This window comes from Brachyhypopomus gauderio, chromosome 15 (assembly GCF_052324685.1).
Source record: "Brachyhypopomus gauderio isolate BG-103 chromosome 15, BGAUD_0.2, whole genome shotgun sequence".
NCBI classification, from domain to species: Eukaryota; Metazoa; Chordata; class Actinopteri; order Gymnotiformes; family Hypopomidae; genus Brachyhypopomus; species Brachyhypopomus gauderio.
This window is the reverse complement of record NC_135225.1, coordinates 10,241,113-10,268,066: the sequence shown is the minus strand read 5'-3', so window position 1 is coordinate 10,268,066 and position 26,954 is coordinate 10,241,113. Positions and strand designations below refer to the sequence as shown.

At 41.7% G+C, this 26,954-nt stretch overlaps 2 protein-coding genes and 1 pseudogene across 2 annotated transcripts; 1 reads left to right on the top strand and 2 right to left on the bottom strand.

Annotated features, from left to right (window-relative positions):
* The first annotated feature begins 1,946 nt into the window (after nt 1-1,946).
* LOC143476811 (uncharacterized) lies at nt 1,947-2,668 on the top strand (annotated as a pseudogene).
* Nucleotides 2,669-5,689: 3,021 nt separating this feature from the next.
* On the bottom strand, nt 5,690-14,085 carry htra3a (HtrA serine peptidase 3a). The gene is made up of 9 exons (XM_076974804.1): nt 13,670-14,085; nt 11,971-12,075; nt 11,596-11,818; nt 9,833-10,027; nt 9,688-9,720; nt 9,473-9,587; nt 8,640-8,697; nt 6,304-6,399; nt 5,690-6,216 (listed from the first exon to the last, which is right to left on the bottom strand). The coding sequence occupies exons 1-9, from the start codon at nt 14,083-14,085 to the stop codon at nt 6,048-6,050; spliced, it is 1,410 nt and encodes a 469-aa protein (XP_076830919.1). The 3' UTR covers nt 5,690-6,047.
* A 1,781-nt stretch (nt 14,086-15,866) lies between these two features.
* Nucleotides 15,867-18,920, bottom strand: LOC143476988 (uncharacterized). Its single transcript, XM_076975417.1, has 8 exons — nt 18,613-18,920; nt 18,311-18,517; nt 18,008-18,226; nt 17,698-17,904; nt 17,395-17,613; nt 16,914-17,264; nt 16,692-16,804; nt 15,867-16,506 (listed from the first exon to the last, which is right to left on the bottom strand). The coding sequence occupies exons 1-8, from the start codon at nt 18,874-18,876 to the stop codon at nt 16,470-16,472; spliced, it is 1,617 nt and encodes a 538-aa protein (XP_076831532.1). The 5' UTR covers nt 18,877-18,920; the 3' UTR covers nt 15,867-16,469.
* Nucleotides 18,921-26,954: the final 8,034 nt, after the last annotated feature.

Below are 26,954 nucleotides of genomic sequence, written 5' to 3'. Positions count from 1 at the left end.
TGAAAACTTCAATGCACATTAAACTTAATGTTTTGCAGATAAAATTCAGGTAGAAATACATGAAAACACACAAACAAAATATTTCCATTAGAACTTTATTTTTGCAAAAGCCGCATGGCTTCCCCTCTTTAAACACTGTTCAATTTACAGTTGATTGGTATTCCCAATTTGTCAAGCATTGTTCATTGTTCCCATGCGAAGTTTACAATGCAGAGAACTTAACAGGCTATTCTTAAATGTTTTCCTCTCCATAAAGTAACTTTATGAACATATACACTGCCAATACAAGACTAGAATGTAAGATTCGTTTGTCTACAAAAACGAGGTATTTTAACTTACACTAAACGCTGGCGTCGGCCATCGTTTTGCACACGAACGAGCATGCGCGAGATCAGGAACGCGTTTGTGCCATGGCCAGGCAGCCACGCACACGCAGCCACGGGGAGGTGGTCTCTTTTCTCGAGCCGTACCCTCCTCGCGGCACTGGCTCTGTCAATGTGTTACCCCCGAGTACTAGGATTTTGTTTAAGTTTGTACTGTTATGCGTATTCATTATTTTCATGTTGGTCTAATAGTATTGTTCTGTATAGTTACTATCTCGGTTGTGTTCATTCTGCCCTGTCGTACATGTAAGTCTGTGTCTAGTATGTTTATTGGTCATCTGTCCGTCGCCTGCTCTCCCGAGGGGATGCCTCCATATAGTGTTAATAAATCTGATCTATCCTCATGTCTGCCGCCTGCACTCCTTGAACCCTGTTCATTACAAGTACAAATCTAAAGGCAGAAAGGATTCAGCGGGTAGCCACTATTTGGAACCTCTGGATATCCTCTGTGACTGTAAGATACCTTGAAATTTATCACTAATTAAATGAAAACTAATTTTTATACAAATTACAATGTAAATACACAGGATGGAACAGGTACTTCATAACTACAGCACTTTCTCAGTGTCCTCTCTCAGAAGACTTAGTGCTCGGCATGGGATTATGGGAGTTTGCTAGAGTTTGACTTTAGCATTAAGTATAACGCAACAAAGCTGCTCTGATTTTGACATAGTATTTGATATATGTTTTGAGTTTTTGATATACAAGATTTTGACAAAGTAAGGAATACATTCAAATTCTGTCTGGTATACTTGCTGAAGTTCAGAAAATTACTGTGTCATGTTACAGCCCTGGATCCCTCCCTTTGTGCATGTGTATGTGTAGTCCATGTCCATATATGTACTTCTTGTGGGTGTGGTTGTTTGAGTACGTGTTCACCCATCAGTCTAATGTGTTACATGTGGGGCTTATGTGTTTAATATATATTGTGTAGTAGTCCTGTCCCATGCTCGTCTTTGCGAGTCTGCTTCATGTTTGCCTATGTGTTCGCTTAGCGATACGTAGACACTTTTTGTTCAATAAGCTAAGGCATCTTACCATACCTCGCACGTGATATACTGGAAACCAATTTTGAATTGAAATTTCTTGTAAGGCACACACTACGGGGGAACTACTAGAGTAAGATCTAGCATTTTAGCTATATTAACATCTTGCACACTTTCAACTCACTTAATATGACTAGAAATCTTTTAGAAACATAATAAAGAAGGGTTTGATTACATTATATTGCATTGTACACATACAAAATTAAACAAATGATTGTCTCTAGCATCCTAATATACCTCAGGAAATTTCTGCAGATAGTTTTCTTAAGAGCACTTAACTCAAAATGTCTGCACAAATACAGTGCATCCGGAAGGTATTCACAGCGCTTCACTTTTTCCACATTTTGTTACATTACAGCCTCATTCCAAATTGTATTAAATATATCTCTTTCCTCAAAATTCTACACAAAATACCCCATTATGACCATGTGAAAAAAGTTTTCTTGAGAGTTCTGAAAATTAATAAAAAATAAAAAACTAAGAAATCATATTTACATAAGTATTCACAGCCTTCGTCATGAAGCTCAAAATTGAGCTCAGGTGCATCCTGTTTCCAGTGCAAACACCAAGCATGAAGTTAAAGGAATTGTCTGTAGACCTCTGAGACAAAATTGTCTCGAGGCACAAATCTGGGGAAGGATACAGAAAAATTTCTGCTGCTTTGAAGGTCCCAGTGACCACAGTGACCTCCATCATTTGTAAATGGAAGAAGTTTGGAACCACCAAGACTCTTCCTAGAGCTGGCCGGCCGTCTAAATTGAGCGATCGGGGGAGAAGGGCCTTGGTCAGGGAGGTGACCAAGAACCCGATGGTCAGTCTGTCAGAGCTCCAGCGTTCCTCCGTGGAGAGAGGAGAACCTTGCAGAAGGACAACCATCTCTGCAGCAATCCACCAATCAGGCCTATATGGCAAAGTGGCCAGGGGAAAACCACTCCTTAGTAAAAGGCACAAGGCAGCCCATCAAGAATTTGCCAAAAGGCACGTGAAGGACTCTCAGACCATGAGAAACAAAATTCTCTGGTCTGATGAGACAAAGATTGAACTATTTGGTCTGAATGCCAGGGGTCATGTTTGGAGGAAACCAGGCACTGCTCATCACTAGGCCAATACCATCCCTAAAATCAAGCATGGTGGTGGCAGCATCATGCTACGGGGATGTTTTTCAGCAGCAGGAACTGGCAGACTAGTCAGGATAGAGGGAAAGATGAATGCAGCAATATACAGGGACATCCTGGATGAAAACCTGCTCCAGAGCACTCTTGACCTCAGACTAGGGAGACGGTTCATTTTTCAGCAGGACAACGATCCGAAGCACACAGCCAAGATCTCAAAGGAGTGGCTTCAGAACCACTCTGTGAATGTCCTGGAGTGGCCCAGCCAGAGCCCACACTTGAATCTCTGGAGAGATCTGAAAATGGCTGTGCACAGACAAAACTCTCAAGAAATTTTTCACATGGTCATAATGGGTTATTGGTAGAATTTTGAAGAAAAAGATTAATTTAATAGAATTTGGAAAAAGTGAAGCGCTGTGAATATTTTCCAGATGCACTGTATGTAGCAACCAGTCAATTATTCATTTCCTACATATTTGTGTAACACTGCAGGCATTGCACAATCAGAGGGCAGACACAAATTCTAAGTAGAGATGTCTTTATAAAACAGGCTTGTACAATCAACATGAACAGCTTCCTGTAACAAAACAGACGACACACAGACAACACGAGAACAACAAGGCATGCCAACAAAGCCAAAGAAACTAAAGACAAGCTAGATATTTGTGGGAACTAAACAGAAAACCACACAATCACATGAATGTACATGTGTATGTATACACAGGCAAAGAGCATGAAACCAAACAACAACAACACACATAGACGCATACCTAAACTAACCAAAAAACAAAAACTGAGAAAGATAACAGAGAACAAACCATACAACATCAAAACCAAGAAACGTACCGAGTGATAGAATAACGCATACAACCAGGAATAGAGCAACATAATGAACCACAAAGACAGACATAAAACATGGGATATGAAGACCAATAGTAAAGAAAACCAAACAAGACACAGCTGAAAGTAATAACAAGGGGCGTTAACAAAACATACCACAACAAACCAAATGTAGACATGATTGACATGGAGGGCATAGCCAACCATGACAATTTGTTTTTGGGTCCAAAAATGACAAGGAAATGACGTGAGATGTGATTACACATGATTAATCAATTAAATTAGAAATACTTATAATGGTACCAAAGGGCACAGCTGTGATATAGGAGGCCACATTTTCTGCTATAGAACATCTAACAGCAGAAGTCCACTAAAGATGGGTTTAATGAGTAGCCTTGAAAGTAGTCTTTTAAAGGTACCTTTTTTAGCCTGGTTCAGGGTACTGGGTAATAATAGACCCCTAACCAGAGATGCTGCATGTTTATTAAGAGTGAAACTCTTTTATAGTTTTGGACACAGTGTACATTTTGAAAATCAATTCATATTTGTGATTTAAAACAATTACAACTTAATGCTACTCAGTTGGACAAGGGTAGAGTGCCCTCTCCAAGTCAGGAGTGAGTCCTTGCCTCAAGTGGAGGTGTTCAAGTATCTCGGGTTCTTGTTCATGAGTGAGGGAAAGAAGGAACGGGAGGTTCACAGGTAGATCAGTGCAGCGGCTGCAGAGTTGTTAAGTTGCCATATAGTCAATTGTAATTTTCACCCCAATTGAAATTAGTCCTCTGCATTTTCCCATCTGTGCCGAATGAACGCGGATGGACGCGCACGCACACAACTCTCTCCCTAAAGTAGGGAGGGAGACAGCTGTGGCAAATCACCGCTGATTGCTCTGCCTGGAACTGGCCCGTGAGCTCCTCCTTGTGGCAGCAGGAGGAAACACACTTGAGCCAGCCCTGACACCCTGGGCATGTTCTGGGCATGTCCAACTAGGAGGAGACCCCGGGGAAGACAGGATACGCTGGAAAGATTATATATCTCAGCTGTCCTGGGAACAGTGATGTCAGTAACGCGTTACTTAGTAACGCGTTACTCTAATCTTACCACTTTTTTCGGTAACGAGTAATATAACGCGCTACTATTTCCAGTCCAGTAATCAGATTAAAGTTACTTATCCAAATAACTGTGCGTTACTATTTTTATTTTCCCTAGTAAAAAATATATTTTTGCTTTCTTCTTGGCTCAGTTCTACTTTTGCGTCTGACCGTAGCGCTCGACTCCGAACGTCATTTTTTGCAGTGTCCTCCGGTAACGACATGTGATAGTATAAAGAAACACCCCTCAAAAATGGGAAAGAACATTTACCTGAAGAATTTTAATGTTGCACTGTGTTCCACGTTTGAAAAGTGCTGGAATTTTGACTAACGTCGCCTACTTTAAAATGCTTGAAATTGTAATGGTATTTCGTTTCACAAGCTGTCTGACTGAACAGGGGTGGGTTTCCCGAAACGTTCTTAGCGCTAAGTACTTCTTAACCTCGTACGTTTCATACGAGGTTACGAAGTACTTGGCGCTACGAACGTTTCGGGAAACCCACCCCAGTTCGCTTGTATTACGTTTACAAATAAATTTACAAATAATACCGCGCAGCTACACAAACGTAATGTCAGGAGATACTGTAGGGGGGGGGCGACTGCGCGCGCCAGGGTTGCGTTATCAATAAAGTTTCCCGGGATTTTTGGATTAAGCAGTTTCTGCCTCGGTTACCGAACCTGCTTCAATACATTGTTACTGTTAAAAATGCACTTCCAATAAAGTCAGTATTGGAAAAATTTATTTTGCTGCTGAATGTAACTACTAAAGTAACTTGTAATCTAACGTAGTTACTTTTAAAATCAAGTAATATGTAACGTAACTAAGTTAAAAGGAGTAATCAGTAATCAGTAATTGGATTACTTTCTCAAGGTAACTATGCCATCACTGCCTGGGAACACCTTGGTATTTCCCCACAAGAGCTGGAAGATGTGGCTGGGGAGAGGGAAACTGGGCCTCTTTGCTTAGGCTACTGACCCATGTAAGTGGATGTAAATGGATGGATGGATGGATGGATGGATGGATGACTTAATACACCTTTTTATGTTGTGCATTTTTTTAATTGTCTTTTGACATTCAGAGTCTTTTGCTGTTTAGTGCATTGGGTAACTGTAGGAAACCACTGAGAAAGTCAACTTTATTCTGCAAATATCTGTTTTAATTTCAAATGAAAAAAAATACTACACATAAAAAAGACAACCTACAGCATTTGCCCACACATGCTGGCACTGGTGCGTCAAACAGAGTACATGAATAATAGAGTCTGACTACAGAATATGGCATGGACGAGTTCCAGTCAGTCAATTAAAAAAATATGCAGCATGCTTAAATCATAATTTCAAAATACTTCATGCATGATTTAACATTTTAACTTATTAGCAGGGTTCAAGGCTATTTACATAGACTATAAGCACAACTGTCTTGGTCCAGTGACTGACTACATCACTCCAACTTGATTCATATCTGTCCAAAAAGAACACTAATATAACTGGTATGAATTTGACTGTATGAAATATCCTTCTGGTGCTAATATCATCTTAGCCTCTCTTAGTGCTCTAACAGGGCTTCTGTTATCTTTACTGCGTGTTAATATGAGGTTCAATGTTGAACAATAAATCGTCATCACCTCGATGAACTTCCAAAAGAAGGTGTGAGTCTTCTTGTAGAGCTAATTGTAAATCAGCAGTGCTGACCAATGGGTGGCCATTGAGCTTGATTATGACATCACCCGTCATGAGCCCAGCTCTGAACATAGAAACCATAAAATAATGCATAAATATGATGATCTCCTTTGGTGTATAAAATGCATTTTAGATTGTTTAAACAACATACTTTTGTGCAGGGGAATCTGGAATAACGTCATGAACAAGAATCCCACTGCTGACATCTGGGAAATCTGCGTTCTGCTGTTTGAGTTCTTGAATTAGGCTAAAGAAAAAAAAGACAATTAGCATTAAATGAATAAAATAAGTACAAAAAGTTAATCACTATATTAAACTATGTGGAGTCCAAACATTCTGTGTCAAAATAAGATAAAAAAAAATGTTTAGGAACATTTCTTGTATAATCACCTGAAGAGTAGAAGTGGAGCTATAACACTTTGTGTGTGTGACTTTGTGTCAACATTACCCTACTGTTAAATAAATGTTCTTTCTTTAAACACTGCTCTCGCATCAGCATCCTGCCTCAAACCTGTATTGTTAGAGAAAGTCTAAAAACTCCAGGATGCCCAAGAAGAAGCATGGCAAGAAGGGAGGTTTTGCCCTCCCCCTTCAGCCAACCCTCAGACCAAGAGAGCCAATACTATGCGTGTGGTCGGCATCCATTTTCAGTCTTTGTGTGTGTGACTTTGTTTCGACGTTACATTAATGTCAAATAAGCATTCTTTCTTTAAACACTCTCTTGCCTCAACATCCTGCCTCGATCCTCACATTGTTAAAAGACACAAAGACAAGAAGTGTACATATAGTATATATACAACATTTAAGTATGTGTACCCTTATAAATAATGGAAAACAAGACAGGTGAAAACAATACATAAATTATGAAGCATAAGGCAAGACTGAAACAGATGCAAAAACATAACTACATGATGCTATCACCATGGGAACCGCTACCCCAGAAGAATGGTGTCAACGGCGGGCCCCCGGCTGGTCACCCCTGTCTACAGCGTTTTTGGTTTGCGCACTTTCTACATTAAAACCTCCCTTTTCCCTGAGACTTGGCTTGGTCGCTTCCATTTTATTTCACACTCCCTGCCCGTCACAAATGGAAACCTTGATATTTTACTTATGCTATGTCAGTCCTCAAATCTGAAACTGACATGGACAGAAAACATTCAATGATATACACTATATTGTAACCCATCCAAATTATCGGAATCAGGTGTTCCAATCACTTCCATGGCAACAGGTGTATAGAATTAAGCACCTAGGTTTTTACAAATATTTGTGAAAGAATGGGTCACTTTCAGGAGCTCAGCTAATTCCAGCGTGGAACTGTGATCCAGTCGTGAAACAAATCCAGTCGTGAAATTTCCTCGCGCCTAAATATTCCACAGTCAACTGTCAGCTGTATTATAAGAAAATAGAAGTGTTTGGGAACGACAGCAACTCAGCAACAAAGTGGTAGGCCACGTAAACTGATGAAGCGGATGGTGAAGCGCAGTGTGACGAGGTCGACAACTTTCTTCGGAGTCAATAACTATAGGCATCCAAACTTCATGTGGCCTTCTGATTAGCTCAAAAAGAGTGCACAGAGAGCTTCATGGAATAGGTTTCCATGGTCGAGCAGCTGCATCCAAGACATACATCACCAAGTGCAAAGCAGTGGTGTAAAGCACATCGCCACTGAACTCTGGAGCACTGTATGCACGTTCTCAGAAGTGAGAAATCACTCTTCTCCATCTGGCAATCTTATGGACATGTCTGGGTTTGTTGATTGCCATGAGAATGGTACATGACTGACTGCGTTGTGCCAAGTGTAAAGTTTGGTGGAGGGGGGATTATGGTGTGGGGTTGTTTTTCAGGAGCTGGACTTGGACCCTTAATTCCAATAAAAAGAACTCTGAATGTTTCAGCGTAACAAAACATTTTGGACAATTCCATCCTCCCAACTTGGTGGGAACAGTTTGGAGCTGGCCCCTTCCTCTTCCAACATGACTGTGCACCAGTGCACAAAGCAAGGTCCATAAAGACGTGGATGGATGGCAGAGTCTGGTATGGATGAACTTGACTGGCCTGCACAGAGTCCTGACCTCAACCTGATAAAACAACTTTGGTATAAATTAGAATGGAGACTGAGAGCCAGGCCTTCTTGTCCAACATCAGAATGTGACCTCACAAATGCGCTTCTGGAAGAATGGTCAAAAATCCCCATAAACACACTCCTAAATCTTGTGGACAATCTTCCCAGAAGAGTTGAAGCTGTTCTAGCTGCAAAGGATGGACTAACATCATATTGTCTCTTAAGATCATATGGGAGTCAAGGAAGGTGAGCAAATACTTTTGGCAATATAGTGTACTATATTTAGATATGACACACATAGATTGTATTTATACATACAAATCTGTGCTCCTGGTTTAAGTACCGGTACTGAAATTGAAAACATATAAATACTTAACTTATATAAATATATAAATACTGAAGCCAATAAATACTGAACTTACTCCTCTGTTAGGGTGATCATTCTGATTCCAATAAACCGTTTCTTTGTGCCTTCTACATCTGAAAAAAAGGTCATTGATAATGTTGATTAAAGTTACTAGAAACCAGGCACTGATAATATTAGCACACACATGAAGGCCATGTTTGTCCCCACCATATGTACCAGCACAATGTAAGTAAGTTAAGACTTACAATACAATAATAGCATGATGAAAAAGAGAAGCTTACATAAGTATCAGTAGCATTACAATTTCGTCTACCCTCCAGTTAGTACTGCATAATAATCTAAAACATATTACCATTATCTAATACATGATTTTCTGCTATTCTTTTCTTAGTACTCACTACCATAAAAGAAATAAGGAAAACCAGTTAGGCTGCTGGGTAAGATGTGTGCATGCTACTTCTTTCTGATGATAATCATCTCAGCCATTTCTGTCCTATACAGCAATATTCATGCCTCCGTAAATGTTTGAGTGATTTGAAGAACTGTCAAATTCCTTCTTGACATAAAGATTTGCATTCGATATTATGACTTGATAATTACATCTTAGCTGCATCATCTGTTGTGTATGATACTGTTCTCTGTGATAAAACATACATAGTTTTGTTTGTCAGAGTAAAGGACACATAAGATACCTGGAAAGTGCTCTTACTTAAGGCAAACTTTAAGGAAATGTGTAATAAAAGTGTTCTCTGTAACTGTGGCAAGTTTTAATTGCTTTGCCTCACTAACAAACCACAACATGCCTGTGACATGACTGCTAGCGTGGAAGTTAAACAGACCCTCTACAGTACCATACAGGAGTCCAAAATACCAAGGCCTGATTCTTACCTTTATGATTCTTGTCATGAGATTCGTGTAAAAATCGATGAATCCTGTCTGACGGAATGGCAAAGGATATCCCGGCTGTCACTTTCATCGTGTTTATCCCAATCACCTCCCCATCCTGAAGCAAGAGGAGATGACGCTCAAAAGCTCTCACTGCTGATTTGGCAGTGTCCACTGACATCCAGAATTAAACTAACTGATATCTGGCAGCTACTTACAAGGTTAACGAGTGGACCACCTGAGTTTCCATACTACTCAATGGTTTTGTGTGGAAGAAGAGAGAAAGAGAGAGTTAATGGTTAAAAAAAAGAGAAAGCTTTTTCATGAGGTGACATGATTAAGACTGTCCTAATGGAGTCTCACATTAATGATAGCGTCGGTCTGGATGTAGTCCATGTCCGAGTCTTGTATGCCAAGCTCTTTGCCGTCCCTGTGTGCCGTGCTCACGATGCCGGTGGTCACTGTGTTCTGCAGAGTGAAAGGGCTGCCGATAGCAACCACAAACTCTCCGGGTCGGAGGTCAGTGGAGTGGCCCAGTAACAGTGCTGGCAGCTTCCTCTGGCAGGGCAGCGACACAAGCATAGGGGCGATCAGGGCCGAGTGACAGGGCAGCAAGACAGGCACAGGGGACTTCAGGGCAGAGCAAGAGGTCAGAGAGACGAGCACAGAGATGATCAGGGCTGAGTGACAGGGCAAAAACACGATCATATAGGAAAGGCTGAGCGAAAGGGCAAAGAGCAGAAACAATAAGTCACGTAGGACTCCGCCTCCCTCTTCTAGCTGACACCCCTGTTCCATGTACCTGTATTGTTCCTTGCCTGTCGATCCCACCTTGTTATCTGTTGCCATGATTTCCCTCTGTCCGTCACACCCATGTCGTCAGTGTTTCCACCTGTGCCTTGTTAGTTATATGCCTTTATAGTCCGTGTTCCTTTGTCTGTGATTTTGTTCAGTTTGATAGTTTGTTCATTCTGATGTTTGCTTGTTCTTTTGTTCTCGCCTGTTCCATGTTACCCTGCCGTGTTGTATTCTAGTTCCATGTGTGAGTATGCCTACATATCTTTCTTGTTCGAACTGCCCTCCTGATATGACCCATGCCTGCCTATACGACCGTGAGTTTGGAATTCCCTTTAATAAATCTTGCTCTCCTCAGCGTTTGTGTCCGTCTCCTCGTTCCGCAACACACAATGCGTTACAAAGAGGTTTAAAAATGAGACAAAGCACTGTGGAAAAGAACTGAAAGAGATGAAAGGAAACAAAAATGAGGTTGAGGTGTGGACACGGAAACATACCATCAGTGAAACACACTGTCACTGAGACATACCATCAGTGAAACACACTGTCACTGAGACATACCATCAGTGAAACACACTGTCACTGAGGGATACTGTCAGTCCGGCTGCTAATGCACTAAATCCATAAGTGAGAACAGTCTGACACCCACTGCTCTGCTCGTCTTCACTGGGTCTCTGGCTTTCATTGTCTGAACCAACCTCTTGGCTGCAGCAAGAGGACCAGTCGGACTGGCTTCTCCTGAGTGTGTAGCCCCTCACATAATTTGTGACAAGAAATAAGATTTATCATTGCAAACACTTGCACCACGACATCACCCCAGTTCCCACACAAACACACATATCTAGGTCAGTGTGAGAGAAGACAGCCAGCGGTCATTAACATACTCGAGTCTAGACGTGGTGAGGAGCAAGTGACTAATCAGCTGGTTGAGTTTGTGACATGGGTTCATGCAGCCTCTGGTGCTGCAACGACATGTCTTATGCACATCTTAGACCTGCTGACAAGCTGCAGTGCACAGCCCATGGGGATTACGTGAAACCTGTGACAGTGTATTAACACCTCTAAATTCCTCGAAGGGGACTGACTAATCTGTGCAAGAAAATTCTGCAACATCAAAAGGCATGCTGTTGCTGGGCAGTAGCGACAGGTTCGTTCAACTCAGCAGTTAATATGCAGGTTCAGTAGCTTTGATTAGATCAAGGAAATCACTATAATCTCCAGTAATCCAGGACCAGGGTCTCATGTATTACACACTAGAATTCTTGTGGGATTTTTAGAGAGAATTTTAGAGAGAGCCTCTTGCAGGCCAGTGATGAGGTATCTCCTCTTACTTGTGGGTTCACTTTGATGGTGGCGATGTCAGACTTCTTGTCAATGTCTCGGATGGAGGCCTCATATGTTTGTCCATCGTGCAGCTGTACACGTAGCTGCTGGCGGCCTGTTACCGTGGAGCTGCTGGTCACCACGTGAGCATTGGTCACGATCAGGCCAGATTGTGTCATGATGAAACCTGATCCGCTCGACAGCGGCACATGGCGCCCGAACAGAGGATGGCTGGACACACACATTGAAAAATCATTGCACACACTTGAATGTCAATTATATTATCCAGTTATAACAAACATGCATTTGATTATGTACATTTCAGTGCTCCGTTAAGAGGCAATTGTTTATCCAAACAGCATCGCCACGGAGGCGGCGTTCACCTGAGAAAGAGCTCGATGTGGACCACGGCAGGGGCGATCTTTTCCACCACATCTGCGATGAAGTTAAACTTGTACCTGGGGCTGTTATGGTGCGTGGGATCTGTACTAGCAGAAAGAATAATGGATGTTAATAACATGATGCTCAGAAGTGGTGGCTCTGCATTTAAGTCACACACACACATTCACATAGTGTTTCCAAAACTGCTGTTTGCTCAGAGGGTGGCGTGGAGTTACAGCCTCTCGTGTATCTTTAACTATATAATACCACTCTATAGACCAGGGGTACTCAACTAAATTTGTCCGCGGTCCAATTTTGGCAGATAGCTGTGACCTGAGGTCCGGGGGGTGACGAACGTAAGTTGTTGAGCGGGGTGGCAAACGTAACACTCGTGACGGAGTGTTTTTTCAATAGCCCTGAAATAAATGTTCCGGTTTAAAATTAATTATCCCGTCAAAATTAATAAATATGTTTTTTTTTTGGTCCGTATCCAGTTAATCAGGAATGAGATTGGGTCCGGACAGGACTGCCAGTTGAGTACCCCTGCTATAGACTATAGACAACTGAATGTTATTACCCTAACCTTTTGCAGAACCTGTTTGCACATGGTCTTTTGCAGAACCTGTTTACACATGGTCATTTGCACAATGTTTTTAACTTGCTTGTCCTTTTGCACTGTGTTATGTATTGCATGCTGTGTAGTGAAACTGGTTAGATTTATTGCTGCAGTGTTTATGTAGAGCATCAGAGATTGAAGCCAAAACTTTCACTGTGAGGAATGTCCAGTGTGATGTGTCTTGCATGTGATAAATAAACTTGAAAATTCATGCTCAAGTGCTGAATTTGCTTGACTGAAGAGTCTCATCTATTTTTTTCAATTCCTGCTTTCATGATCATGCTATGTCCACTAGACAGTGGTTTCCAGTTATAATCAGATCTGGTAGGCACAACATAGTTTAATTTCCCTTCATCACAGGCGTGAATGAGTGTCAGGACCTTCTCCACTCTCCCATGTCTGTTAAACTGAACTGGGTTAAATTACATCTCTAGGATGAAGTTACACACTGCATCTGGTGGTAAAAGAACCTGATCAAAGATGGCTATTTAGGGTTTAACTACAAAGAAACTAGCACACCCTCCTCATCGTTCTTCTCTTCCATGAGGGCTGCATGCTCAGAACCTCCATTCGACAAAGCTTCAGTGAGCACTTCTCAGGTTGGGTGTATGTTTGCTGTTAAATCTCATTTAAAATCTCAGGAGATTAAATGTTTTAGAAATATCATATCTAAATCACATCTAAGTTCATTTAGATATGAAACCAAACCAGACCAGAGTGCTGCTTTGTATCCCAGCGCCTGATTGGCAGTACAGTGCCTACATTTTCTTTAAGAATTCAAAACATTTTACAGTACAGTAAAGTAAGTGTAAAGGTACAATACATGCACAGAACAGTGTGGGAATGGTTATTAATGGAATGGGAGAGGTTTATGTAGCATAAAAGTGTGGGGAGGGTTTATAAAGCCTTAATATACTGTATAAATACTTAAATAAATACCGTTTCTACTTCACGGATTTTCGGTTATCGGTGGTTCTGGGACGTATCTCCCGCGACAAACGATGGATTACTGTAATTGACTAATATCTTTGAAGCGCGTTATAAAGTGATAATAAGATTGTCCAGATTTGAGAAAGACAATCAGCGACCTACCTGTAGTAGGTGCACACGCACCCTTGTTCTTCTGGCTTATTGCTTGAAGCCCTCGTCGCAGCGCTTTACGGCTCGCAGCCTTCAGCTTGCAGGGATTTCCGTAGGTCTTGGCGTCGCTGCCACACACCTTATAGCCCAGCTTACACGTACAAACCCTCTTTGAGGACTTTTTCCATTCGGAGCACTCCAGACCGTTGCCACAAGGGAGGTCATCTCTGCGCCCACAAGACGCACCCTCGCCCAGGGAACATACAAGACAGCAGTTGCAGCGGTCTGGAACGTACCCGTTCTGGCAGCTTGGACTCGGGCATTTACTCACGTCGCATGTGACGGTACATTTCGCCTTCGGGTCGGCTCCGACAAAATTGTGGGCAAAAAGCACCGTCACGGCGAAAAGACAGTTCTGCATCGCGCGCCTTGTAGTAAGAAAAATTAAAACCGCTATCTTAAGGAGTAAAGAATGATGTCTTAGAAAAATTATCTAAGACTCCCAATCATTTGATATGCATTAAACGGATTTTTTGGCACTTAGGTCCGGCAGGAGCGAGTCCAGTCGAGTTCGCTTTCACTGCGTGCATCAAAGTTTTAACCAGCTGAATCATAAGTGTTAAAGTTGAATCACATATTCACATAAGAGTGAAAGGTATTATAGTTAAAATCACAGAGCAGTACCATAGCGATAGAACAAGTAAAATCTAATTACCTACTCGTTCCTTTTCAAATGCCCAGACCAAAGGTCTCTACACACACACACACACACACACACTATCTTTGATATGAGCAGTGTTGTATGCACCTACACCTAGGCTAATAAATAAATATAGAGTGAGTTATGAGATGAGCCCTGTAGTGAATAACTGATTCAAGACGTGATGTAACGTAAGACAAGCGAACCAGTCAGATAGATATTTTGTGTTGTGAAAACACAAAATTCGGTTAATTTCAAGCATTTTCAAGTACATTAGCCATAATTCCAGCACTTTTCAAATCTGGAAAATGCAACATTATGTTGAACATTAAAATTCAAACATTCTCAAGCTCCAATTTTAAGTTCCAACCCAGCAGGCATTTCAACGTTGAATCGACGTTGAATCAACGTTGGATTTTGTGTCGATTTTGAAAGGTGAATCAACGTTGATACGCCAACGTCGTTTCAACGTCATACATTCAACCTTGAATAAACCATAAAATTCACGTTCATGATGCTCAAAATTGCATGGGAGAGAGGATAAAAACAACTGTATGCCATAATGAAAAAAGAATAATTTTATATTTTTTTAGTCTTTCATTTTACTCGGAGTACCACCACACAACCTCAGTCATGGCCTCAAGTCTGGGACTCAAACCCAGGACCCTCCGGTCTCAAGTCCAGTTCCCTAACCGCCAGGCCACGACTACCCTGCAATTTGTCATTGCGAAGTTTTGTTTCTGCCTCAAAACATTTAAAACTGTTTAATTGCCTGATGTTGTCTTCCTGGTTAATACCTGCCTGTTTTTGACGACGTTTTTGGACGAATTAATAAAAAAAAAATTGTATTATTATTATTATTATTATTATTATTATTATTATTATTATTATTATTATTACTACTACTACTACTACTACTACTAATAATAATAATTAATACCTCTTTCAAAACCCTCAGCCAATGCCAAAGTGTTGTTTGTACTTTTTTATTGTATGTGTTTTTTTAACTTGAAATGGTAATACAAAGGCAGGTTGAAGATATTACGTTGATTCACCGTTAATAGTTCAACGTTTGCGCAACCATTTAACATTAAACGTTGATTCACCGTTAATAGTTCAACGTTTGCGCAACCATTTAACATTAAACGTTGATTCACCGTTAATAGTTCAACGTTTGCGCAACCATTTAACATTAAACGTTGATTCAACGTTGTTTCAACGTTGAAACAACAACAGACAGTATTTCAACTATATTTCAACCACATTTCAACGTTGAAGGTCGGTCGTGTGCCAGCTGGGAAGCTCCTTTGTCATTTTTTCTTGAACCGAACACCTGGTGAAGGGTTTTTTGTTTGTAAGGATAAAACTGAATTTGCAACCACTTATGTGCCAAATATATATATATATATATATATATATATATTGTGACGGGCACGGTGAGCAAAATAAAATGGAAGCAATCACGCCAAGTCTCAGGGAAAAAATGATGGTTTAATAGGAAATGTGCGCAAACCAAAACCCGTGAACCGATCCAAATTAAGGATATAATAACCAGCGGTCAACTGGTACAAAGACAAGACATAGACAAACAAACAACCCTCAGGTGAGACGGATCGCGGGCTCCGCCCACCCGAGGGACGTACACAATAACACCACAACACAATAACACCACAACAACCACAATAACACCACAACTCCCGCTGTAGACTATGCTGTAGTCCCGGCCACTTTTTCTCCACAGTCCACAGTCCACTCCAAACAAACGACCCTCAGGTGAGACGGATCGCGGGCTCCGCCCACCCGAGGGACGTACACAATAACACCACAACACAATAACACCACAACAACCACAATAACACCACAACTGCCGCTGTAGACTATGCTGTAGTCCCGGCCACTTTTTCTCCACAGTCCACAGTCCACTCCAAACAAACGACCCTCAGGTGAGACGGATCGCGGGCTCCGCCCACCCGAGGGACGTACACAATAACACCACAACACAATAACACCACAACAACAACAATAACACCACAACTGCCGCTGTAGACTATACTGTCCCGGCCACTTTTTCTCCACAGTCCGCCTCTGATCAAGCCTGCTGGTCTCTATTTAGCAGAAAAGCAAGGAAGGAAACATAGGAGCCTGTAACAAAAAAGAACAAATGCATTTTGTAATGGAAGGCGACTGCACAGCACATCTTAATGGCTGAAAACACGGCTGGTTTCATAAATGACATTCTTGTTACTCAAAGTGTTGCTTCTGGTCCTGAGGTGAGATTTCAAAAAGGGAGAACTGCTTCATGTAATAGTTCATATCTAAAACCTCACCTCCTCCACCACTTGTTCTTTTTTTTATGTTTCATTCCCTGAACTTCACTCTTCTTTTTCTCCTCTCCATCCCTCTGTTCACTTTCCTCATGTGTCAGATCAGTGGCATGTCTCTGATGGATATGAAGACAAATTCTATCAGTGTTGCCAATGTGATTTTTCACAATACAGTACATTCCATACAAACAGTGGAACACACTTTTACAGCTCCTCCCCACATACCTGTACTGAAGCATAACCGTAGCTCTGGGAAAGACACTTCTTTGCAATTTCACAGAGACACGTCTGGGAATTATGGTGTGTAGAATTGGCATGAATCTTTACAGATCTTGAGGTATGTTCACCCATCCAAGTGGTTACAGGTGTCCTACTGATCTCGCCATTCATGTCATCTGGAGAGGTAGCAGCTTCTCGGGAGAAACATGTAGCAGTGGTCATGGGAGGAACAGCAGCAGAGACCAGACCCTTGTTAATGACGGATGCATCTTCTGACACACTTCTCTTGTTTGTGACCCTCTTTCTGGATGCCTGGGTCTCCATTACCCCATTACTTTCCTGAGTGTCCTTTTTATCCTTCAGGTCAATCAAAACCATAGCAACCAAAGAAACAGAAACAGAAATATTAACAGGACTGCTAAAATAATCCTTCACTAAGATTATGAAAGGAGCATAACAGAGCCGTCTCCCCATCCCACAAGTGTACCTGTCCTTGAGCTGCGTACTCCTGGAGGAGCCTCTTGGCATTCTCACTCAGCTTAGTGATGATAGGTGGCAAACTGGTCCTGGCATTCCGCATGCGTCCAGATTCAGTGGAAGGAGGAGAGGCTGCTAGCAAGATCCTTCTGCTGTTACACCTAAAACTAGGGAGAGCTGCTCCAACAGTGTTGATTTCATCCTCCGGGTCAATCAAACCCAAAGGAGCCTAAGAAACAGAAACACAAATGTTAACAGGACTGCTTCATTAAGATTATGAAAGGAGCAGTTAATTCTTGAGAGTGCCGGAGACCTTAGTCATGTCCAACTTGCTATCAGGACACCAAGCCAGTTTGACCGGCTTTAACTCCCTCCTGTCCCTGGCACTCGGGACCTTGGACTGGGTCTCTCCTTGGACTGGGTCTTTGCAACAAATCTCATCATCCTCAGACACAACTCTCTTGATTATGACCTCCTGAGTGTTGTTTTCATCCTCCGGGTCAATCAAATCCAAAGGACCCTAAGAAACAGAAACACAAATGTTAACAGGACTGCTAAAATAATCCTTCACTAAGATTATGAAAGGAGCATAACAGAGCCGTCTCCCCATCCCACAAGTGTACCTGTCCTTGAGCTGCGTACTTCTGGAGGAGCCTCTTGGCATTCTCACTCAGCTTAGTGATGATAGGTGGCAAACTGGTCCTGGCATTCCGCATGCGTCCAGATTCAGTGGAAGGAGGAGAGGCTGCTAGCAAGATCCTTCTGCTGTTACACCTAAAACTAGGGAGAGCTGCTCCAACAGTGTTGATTTCATCCTCCGGGTCAATCAAACCCAAAGGAGCCTAAGAAACAGAAACACAAATGTTAACAGGACTGCTTCATTAAGATTATGAAAGGAGCAGTTAATTCTTGAGAGTGCCGGAGACCTTAGTCATGTCCAACTTGCTATCAGGACACCAAGCCAGTTTGACCGGCTTTAACTCCCTCCTGTCCCTGGCACTCGGGACCCTGGACTGGGTCTCTCCTTGGACTGGGTCTTTGCAACAAATCTCATCATCCTCAGACACAACTCTCTTGATTATGACCTCCTGAGTGTTGTTTTCATCCTCCGGGTCAATCAAACCCAAAGGAGCCTAAGAAACAGAAACACAAATGTTAACAGGACTGCTAAAATGATTCTTCATTAAGATTATGAAAGGAGCAGTTAATTCTTGAGAGTGCCGGAGACCTTAGTCATGTCCAACTTGCTATCAGGACACCAAGCCGGTTTGACTGGCTTCAACTCTGCTGGCAAGAACCTTGAGCTGTTAAGGCTATCACTTGTCAGAGCTGCTCCAAAAGTGTGTCTGGTGCCACCTGCCCCTAACAGAGTGGATGTCGAACTGACATCTGCCCTGGTGGTAGATTTAACTAAGGTGGTCAAAGCAGAAGCAGAAACAGTGGTCTTGTTAATGCTGGACCACAGTTTGTCCCTTCTTTTTGCTGTGTCCATCTTCACTTCAAAAAATTAACTATGTTGTAAAGGAATAATTTAAATGATCAGTATTCTCAGTCTAACATTTGACTGCACATCGAAACAAATGTAACAATCGTCCCGGAACGCTGCTTTATACACCGTATTTAACGTGGCGTCATAATGACCGGTACATCACAAAATAGTCTTGGAGCTTAATCCCCAGATACAAAACAGTTTTATGACTTCGGTGTCAGCCACAACACTGGCTACGAATTTAACTTGAAAGTCAATCATTGCGATCCGGATAGCATACGAATACAACATCGACTGGAAAAATATACTGTATAGGCTATTTTTTACGTTCAGTGGCGTACTTAAATTTGTCTGTGAGCACAAGGCTTACTCTGGTGCCCGGCGATTCTGTTCGCTTTCGTTTATATTCATAAGCACTTTCAAGTTGATATATCCACCCTGTAGAGCTGCTATGTATTATATTAATCACGATCATTCCAGAATGGAGGTATCCTAATCCTTATGAAATTATGTTTACATAAAATCAGTTTAATACAAACACATTAAACACATTTCTGTATGTTTTTTGTATGGTTCTAACTACAATTTTAATCCTTAGCTGGTTTTACTTGGCTTATTGAAGTGAGTGCACGTGATCTTAAACCCCGGGAGGATATTAGATGTTCCACTTAATTAGAACTACTTTTTAGTTAGTCTGACCCATTCCTTTGTGGGAATTGTGTGTCATATCGAGTAGGCTGTGTCTCATTTAAGTGCAAAAGCAGAACATTTCAGTAGGTATCAGTAAGAGCTTAAGTTAACCATATGTTTTATATTCACAATAGTCTGAGAAATGCTTTCAGTTCTTATTGACTTCACATCGGATACTATCAGATACTTCACCAGTGCCGGTGTCAATTCAGTTCCCCCTGTTCCCCCCAAACGGCGCATGCGCGAAATCAACGAAATCACGCTTTAGTCTGCTGTTGGGTTATCGCCTTTACTCGATGTGTACACGTTATTATTCGGGTTGGTTTTGTTTCTCTAGCTAAAGTTAACTTTGTGTGCTTGTGACTAACTGTGCTGTAAAGCTCAGGTGTTTTAGCAGAGGATTAAATGTACAAAAATTACTCCGATGTTTAATTGTTTACGCTACTTTTTCAGCCTCTTGCATTTTTTAGTTCACTTGCATGCTAGCAAGATTTAAAGCGTTTTTTAAACTATTTAAATTATTTATTGAAACATAAAGAGACGTGTATTGTTCACACTTTAAAGGTTGTTTTTTAACAGACTTATTTGTTGTTTGCTGTGTCCTGGATGTTCTACAGCCTAAAAGGACTTTTGTCTAAATACAGATTTTATTTCTAAATACAAATAAAAATGTATTACACGACAAATGTTATCCCATTTGGCTTCACGCAATATTTAAATCACTTGAGCATGTGGTATATTGTTTTTGCTTTACAGAGCAAGTTTTATCCAATGCACAGTGCTTTTACACTAAGAACAGGGGGAACGGATTTAACCGGAGCCCTGTGAAAAATGGTTCCCCCCTCTTAAATGACAGAAAATGTACATGTAAGGCACAACAATTAAGGTGGGGGTGTATTTGACTCTTATCCTTTTAAATAACAAGTTTTATCCACTGCACAGTTCTTTTACACTAAGAACACAGGGGGAACGGATTTTACCAGAGCCCTGTGAAAAATGGTTCCCCCCACTTAAATGACAGAAAGTGTACATGTAAAGCACAACAATTAAGGTGGGGGTGTATTTGACTCTTATCCTTGTATATAACAAGTTTTATCCACTGCACAGTGCTTTTACACTAAGAACACAGGGGGAACGGATTTAACCAGAGCCCTGTGAAAAATGGTTCCCCATGTAGAATAACTGCTGGAGATTATATAAAGTACAATAATAGTGCTGATTATCTGTATCTGTGTATACTCACTTCATTCAGTGACTTTACAACTATCTGTACCACCTTTACACTGAGAACACATGGGGGAACATATTTAACCAGAGACTGGGAAATTTGGTTCCCCTTGAAGAATAAAGCTGGAGCTGATATAAAATACAGAAATTATGCTGATTATTTATATCTGTCTATAATCAATTCATTCAGTAACATTTATTCATCCTGTACCTCCTTTAACACTGAGAACACATGGGGGAACAGGTTTTACCAGAGACTGGGACATTTGGTTCCCCTTGTATTCGCAATGTAAATGTGATGCAGATAGTATTAAAGTTACTGAGGGAAATGGTAATCTATATATAGTTTATCAGCATCAATCTTTTTCTTCTTTCCGCAATTCCCATTTAGGGGTCGCCACATAGGATCAAACTCCTCCATCTGGCCCTGTCTTGAGTGTCCTCCACTGACACACCAGCCACTCTCATATCCTCTACCACCCATCCATAAACCTCCTCTTAGGTCTACCTCTCCTCCTCTTGCCTGGAAGTTCCATCCTCAAGACCCTCCTACCAATATACCTCTCCTCCCTCCTCTGTACATGTCCACTTTATGCCATCCACACCACCTTGCCTGCACTCTCTTCTTTACCTCTCTTTCACTTCCTCCATTACGTGATTTCGTTGATTTCGCGCATGCGCCGTTTTGGGGGAACAGGGGGAACTGAATTGACCGTAACACCTGTTGGTGCTAAAAGTTTTGAGAGGGGGGCAAACTGAAAAATCAAAACAAGGTAGGCTACACAAAATATATAGAAAAAGAATGTGTATTACGTACACTTGTTGGCGTGTTAATATATACTTTAAATATGTGCTAGTTTGGTTAGGATTTGCTCCTGTACCAAGCTAGTATATACACCATTTTATTTAATGGTAGTTTATTTTCAAATCGCATCTCAACATCTTCACGTTCTCTCATGTTTCCTGCTGGAATTACAAGAGGTGGTACATTTGTGACTCGTTACGCTCACAGAAATCCATGACAAATTTAACAGTGTGACATTACAAACACCAGGATACGACCAAACTGCATTTGTCTGTTCATTTTAAGAGATTCGTATTATATAATTTAATAACGATAAGATGATGGGTGGGTCGTTCACAAACCTAGGAACAGAGTCGCACCTCTGGGAGCCGTTTAAATGTACACTGCTCAAAAAAATAAAGGGAACACTCACATAACATCCTAGATATGAATGAAATATTCTTATTGAATACTTTGTTATGTACAAATTGAATGTGCTGACAACAAAATCACACAAAAATAATCAATGGAAATCAAATTTATTAACCAATGGAGGCCTGGATTTGGAGCCACACACAAAATTAAAGTGTAAAAACACACAGGCTGATCCAACTTTGATGTAATGTCCTTAAAACAAGTCAAAATAAGACTCAGTATTGTGTGTGGCCTCCACGTGCCTATATGACCTCCCTACAACGCCTGGGCATGCTCCTGATGAGGTGGCGGATGGTCTTCTGAGGGATCTCCTCCCAGACCTGGACTAAAGCATCCGCCAACTCCTGGACAGTCTGTGGTGCAACGTGATGTTGGCGGATGGAGCGAGACATGATGTCCCAGATGTGCTCAATCAAATTCAGGTCTGGGGAACGGGCGGGCCAGTCCATAGCTTCAATGCCTTCATCTTGCAGGAACTGCTGGCACACTCCAGCCACATGAGGTCTAGCATTGTCCTGCATTAGGAGGAACCCAGGGCCAACCGCACCAGTATATGGTCTCACAAGGGGTCTGAGGATCTCATCTCTGTACCTAATGGCAGTCAGACTATCTCTGGTGAGCACATGGAGGGCTGTGCGGCCCTCCAAAGAAATGCCACCCCACACCATTACTGACCCACTGCCAAACCGGTCATGCTGAAGGATGTTGCAGGCAGCAGGGCGCTCTCCACAGCGTCTCCAGACTCTGTCATGTCTATCACATGTGCTCAGTGTGAACCTGCTTTCATCTGTGAAGAGCACAAGGCGCCAGTGGCGAATTTGCCAATCCTGGTGTTCTCTGGCAAATGCCAAGCATCCTGCACGGTGTTGGGCTGTGAGCACAACCCCTATCTGTAGACGTCGGGCCCTCAGACCATCCTCATGGAGTCGGTTTCCCACCGTTTGTGCAGACACATGCACATTTGTGACCTGCTGGAGGTCATTTTGCATGGCTCTGGCAGTGCTCCTCCTGTTCCTTCTTGCACAAAGGCGGAGGTAGCGGTCCTGCTGCTGGGTTGTTGCCCTCCTACGGCCTCCTCCACATCTCCTGGTGTACTGGCCTGTCTCCTGATAGCGCCTCCAGCCTCTGGACACTACGTTGACAGACACAGCAAACCTTCTTGCCACAGCTCGCATTGATGTGCCATCCGGGATGAGTTGCACTACCTGAGCCACTTGTGTGGGTTGTAGAGTCCGTCTCATGCTACCACGAGTGTGAAAGGACCACCAACATTCAAAAGTGACCAAAACATCAGCCAGAAAGCATAGGTACTGAGAAGTGGTCTGTGGTCCCCACCTGCAGAACCACTCCTTTATAGGGGGGGTCTTGCTAATTGCCTTTCATTTCTACCTGTTGTCTATTCCATTTGCACAACAGCAGGTGAAATTGATTCACAATCAGTGTTGTTTCCTAACTGAACAGGTTGGTTTCACAGAAGTGTGGTTGACTTGGAGTTATATTGTGTTCCCTTTATTTTTTTGAGCAGTGTATTTATTTGTTTATTTCTGTGTAGTTCATATCTGTTGTAATCCACCCAATCTGCTTCGTATCAATAGATGTCTATCAGACATAGTGAGAGCTGTTTATTGGTGGAATTAAAATCCCAAAACACTTTAGATATCGCCCTCCTCCACGCGCAGCACGTGCGCGCGGGAGAGTCGTTATGGAGCTACAGAGAGACCGTTCAGCAAATGAGCAGTGCTAGAAAATGCAATTTAGTAAACTTTAATTATTTGTTTCTAATAGTTTTTTATGCTTGAAATGAAAAGATATTTCAGTGTTCTTTTTAAAATCTGTATTCTTCTCAAATCTCGATAAAACATGTGCAACTGAAAACACGAAGTATAAAAAAAATTTATTGCACAGTTCAATTTTTTAAACTTAAAAAAAATATATTCATACTTTAAACTACAATTTTCCAGAAATAAATATTCTGTGAAAGTCATAAGTAGAATTCCATGTTCAAATAAAGTGCTGATATTTTCACAGTACAATACAAAGAACCATAACGGCATTTTTCCCTCTCTTCTCTTATCTGGTTTCTTAGAGAACACGTGTGTCCATGTGTGAGTGACACAAGACAAACAAATATAAGAACTGAACAATTAACAGGAATCTGCAACTTTAGACATTTCAGTAAACTATTCTGCATTGCATTTGCAAAAGACCAAACTGGCCAAAAGTCTGCATGTCATTTGTGCACGATGAGGCCGTAGAATGATGCCCCCATAGCTGAAAACTCGCTCCACTTTTGTCAATATATATTTTTCTCGACGTAGATGTCTTCAAAATCACAATCCATGCTGAGATAGAACTGGATATTATGATGGTGACAGAGAGAGGCTCTCTTTATGGAGTCAAATTAGGGACTTTAATGGTGACGAAAAAAAAATAATATCGCAAATATAAGATTAGCATTTTGCATTTTACGTTCCTAATTTGTTTCTGCAATACTTTCTCCCTTTTGCGTTTCTTTCTTTTGTTTGCGCGTCACTGCTTTTCTTTGCGTCTCGCATTTTACGTTCATAATTTTTTTTTGCGCTTCTCTCTTTTCTTTGCTCCGGTTTTACCCTCTGTGTGGGGGCGGGGAAAGAGGCGTGGCCAAGAGCGAAAGGCGTGCTGTGAACGTTCAGCGTCATCAGTTGAACCGTCACACAGCGCGGCAATTTAGTTACTGGTATCATGGCAGACGGTCGCCCAGCTGGACCACAGGTATATGCGTGCAGACATAGACATCAGGTGCCAAAGCACCACCAACTCTGCCCTTTATCAACGAAAGTGCCCTTTTAAAACTTCGTTTAAAAATATATACATATATTATTATTATTATTATTAACATTTTACTGAGGTCGGTTTGAAATGATCTTTTGAAAACCTGAGCGAATAAAAACAATGCCCTGAAATGCGCCACCACCTCGCCCACACCCGACCTCTCTCTTCCTTTAACACCAGATGCCTGCAGCAGCAGTTCAGTTCAGCGAGTGGAAGGAAGCTGAACTGACGCTGAACGTTCACAGCACGCCTTTCGCTCTTGGCCACGCCTCTTTCCCCGCCCCCACACAGAGGGTAAAACCGGAGCAAAGAAAAGAGAGAAGCGCAAAAAAAAAATTATGAACGTAAAATGCGAGACGCAAAGAAAAGCAGTGACGCGCAAACAAAAGAAAGAAACGCAAAAGGGAGAAAGTATTGCAAAACAAAAGCAGCAACATAAAATGTGAAACGCAAAGAAAAGAAAGAAACGCAAAAGAGGGAAAGTATTGCAGAAACAAATTAGGAACGTAAAATGCAAAATGCTAATCTTATATTTGCGATATTATTATTTTTTCGTCACCATTAAAGACCCTAATTTGACTCCATTCTTACCTGAGTTCAGATACAGAATCCAGGGTTGCCAACCCTCACGCATTGAGCGTGAGACATGCATTTGACCGTTTTCACACGCTCTCACGCCACACATCCGATTTCTCACGCCGAAAAAAAATCTAGTTTATTTACCTCTGATCCATTCAATGAGTTACTAGTTCGCTCTGGCGCCAACCACTGGCAATTGATCGATCGCGATATAATACTTAATTTGTGTCCATTTTACACCCCGCCCGGTAACAATTTACGTTGGCTGCCCCCCCATTTGATTGGTTGTGCTGCAGCTCATGCACACACACACACACACGTACAGAGTGTGGAAAAGCAGAGGACCGGTCTGCGTCAGAAGGACAGAAATGAAATTAATGGGGCGCACTTTATAAATATTAATATGCGTTTTAAAATTTAGATTTGGGGTAAAAAATCAAGTCTTTGCAAGTAAACAGGTTCAAGTCCAACTCAAGTCCCAAGTTATTAGTGTAAAAGTCCAAGTCAAGTCTAAGTCTCTGAATATTTTTTCAAGTCAAGTCAAAAGTCTTATGACTCGAGTCTGACTCGAGTCCAAGTCATGCGACTCGAGTCCCCACCTCTGTGTATCAGCCATTGTTGTCAGTACTGAACTGCCCTTCACTTTGTGAACGGTACAGTGACAAGCCCATACTACTTGAATAACATCATTAATCCGGTCATTGTGCCTCTGCACGAACAACACAGACCTAATTTCATCTTCATGGATGACAATGCTCCAACTGACCTGAGGGCCATTAGCAGATATGTCAATTTGTGAACCCCATGAGACACCATTATCAAGTTGTAGTTGATGCTCAAGGTCACATGACAAGTTAAGTGAAACATTGACATTTGTTGCTGCTGGCTTTTGTTTCAAAAATTGTTTGAGATGAAAAAATCACCATTGCATGCTTCTAAATGCCCTACTTTCATGATCAAAGTTGCTGTAGCGTGAATGTTTTTCATAAATTTCACCCAAAAGCCAAATATCCCTAATTTTTTTTTATAGCAGTTTGTGAGTTGTAGCTATCTGATCACTCATGTTCCTGTTGTAGAATGTAGGGTGTTATCCTTTATATTCCAGCAGAGGGCGCCCTAACCCAGCACGCAATGCCACATTAATGGCTACAGCTTAGACCTTAGATAAGGTCCTCTGTTGATGACCCGGCCCTATATCTTCAACTTACTCCCATTCAGGCACCTGTTTGACCTGTCACAGGATGCAGCGTGTCAAATCTATTGTGCACTGGTCTCTTTCCCCCACTTACTTTTTCTTTCCAGTAGCATCATTGTGTTGAATGTGACACCTGGGTGATTGTGGGTGTTGGTGTGACATTCAGTAAACTTTCACTCTCTATATAAAATGCTAGTGAGGCTGAAGGACCTTCAGAGTCTTCAAATGCCTTCTTTACCCAGTGTGTTCAACCACATGGACAGAGAGACGGGTTCACACTGCAACAGGTTGCGTACGTCATATACTAGACAGAACCTAGTGCCAGACCTCCACAGAATGAACACAACATGAAGAGGTGAA

Coding starts and splice junctions, on each gene's coding strand:
- LOC143476988 (XM_076975417.1), bottom strand. CDS start 18,876: ATGGACACAGCAAAAAGAAGGGACAAACTGTGGTCCAGCATTAACAAG. Junction 18,227..18,310: donor GCAAGTTGGACATGACTAAG/GTCTCCGGCACT, acceptor TCTGTTTCTTAG/GCTCCTTTGGGTTTGATTGA. Junction 17,905..18,007: donor AGTACGCAGCTCAAGGACAG/GTACACTTGTGG, acceptor TCTGTTTCTTAG/GGTCCTTTGGATTTGATTGA.
- htra3a (XM_076974804.1), bottom strand. CDS start 14,085: ATGCAGAACTGTCTTTTCGCCGTGACGGTGCTTTTTGCCCACAATTTT. Junction 9,721..9,832: donor AGACCGACGCTATCATTAAT/GTGAGACTCCAT, acceptor ACCATTGAGTAG/TATGGAAACTCAGGTGGTCC. Junction 6,400..8,639: donor ATGATCACCCTAACAGAGGA/GTAAGTTCAGTA, acceptor TTTTTTCTTTAG/CCTAATTCAAGAACTCAAAC.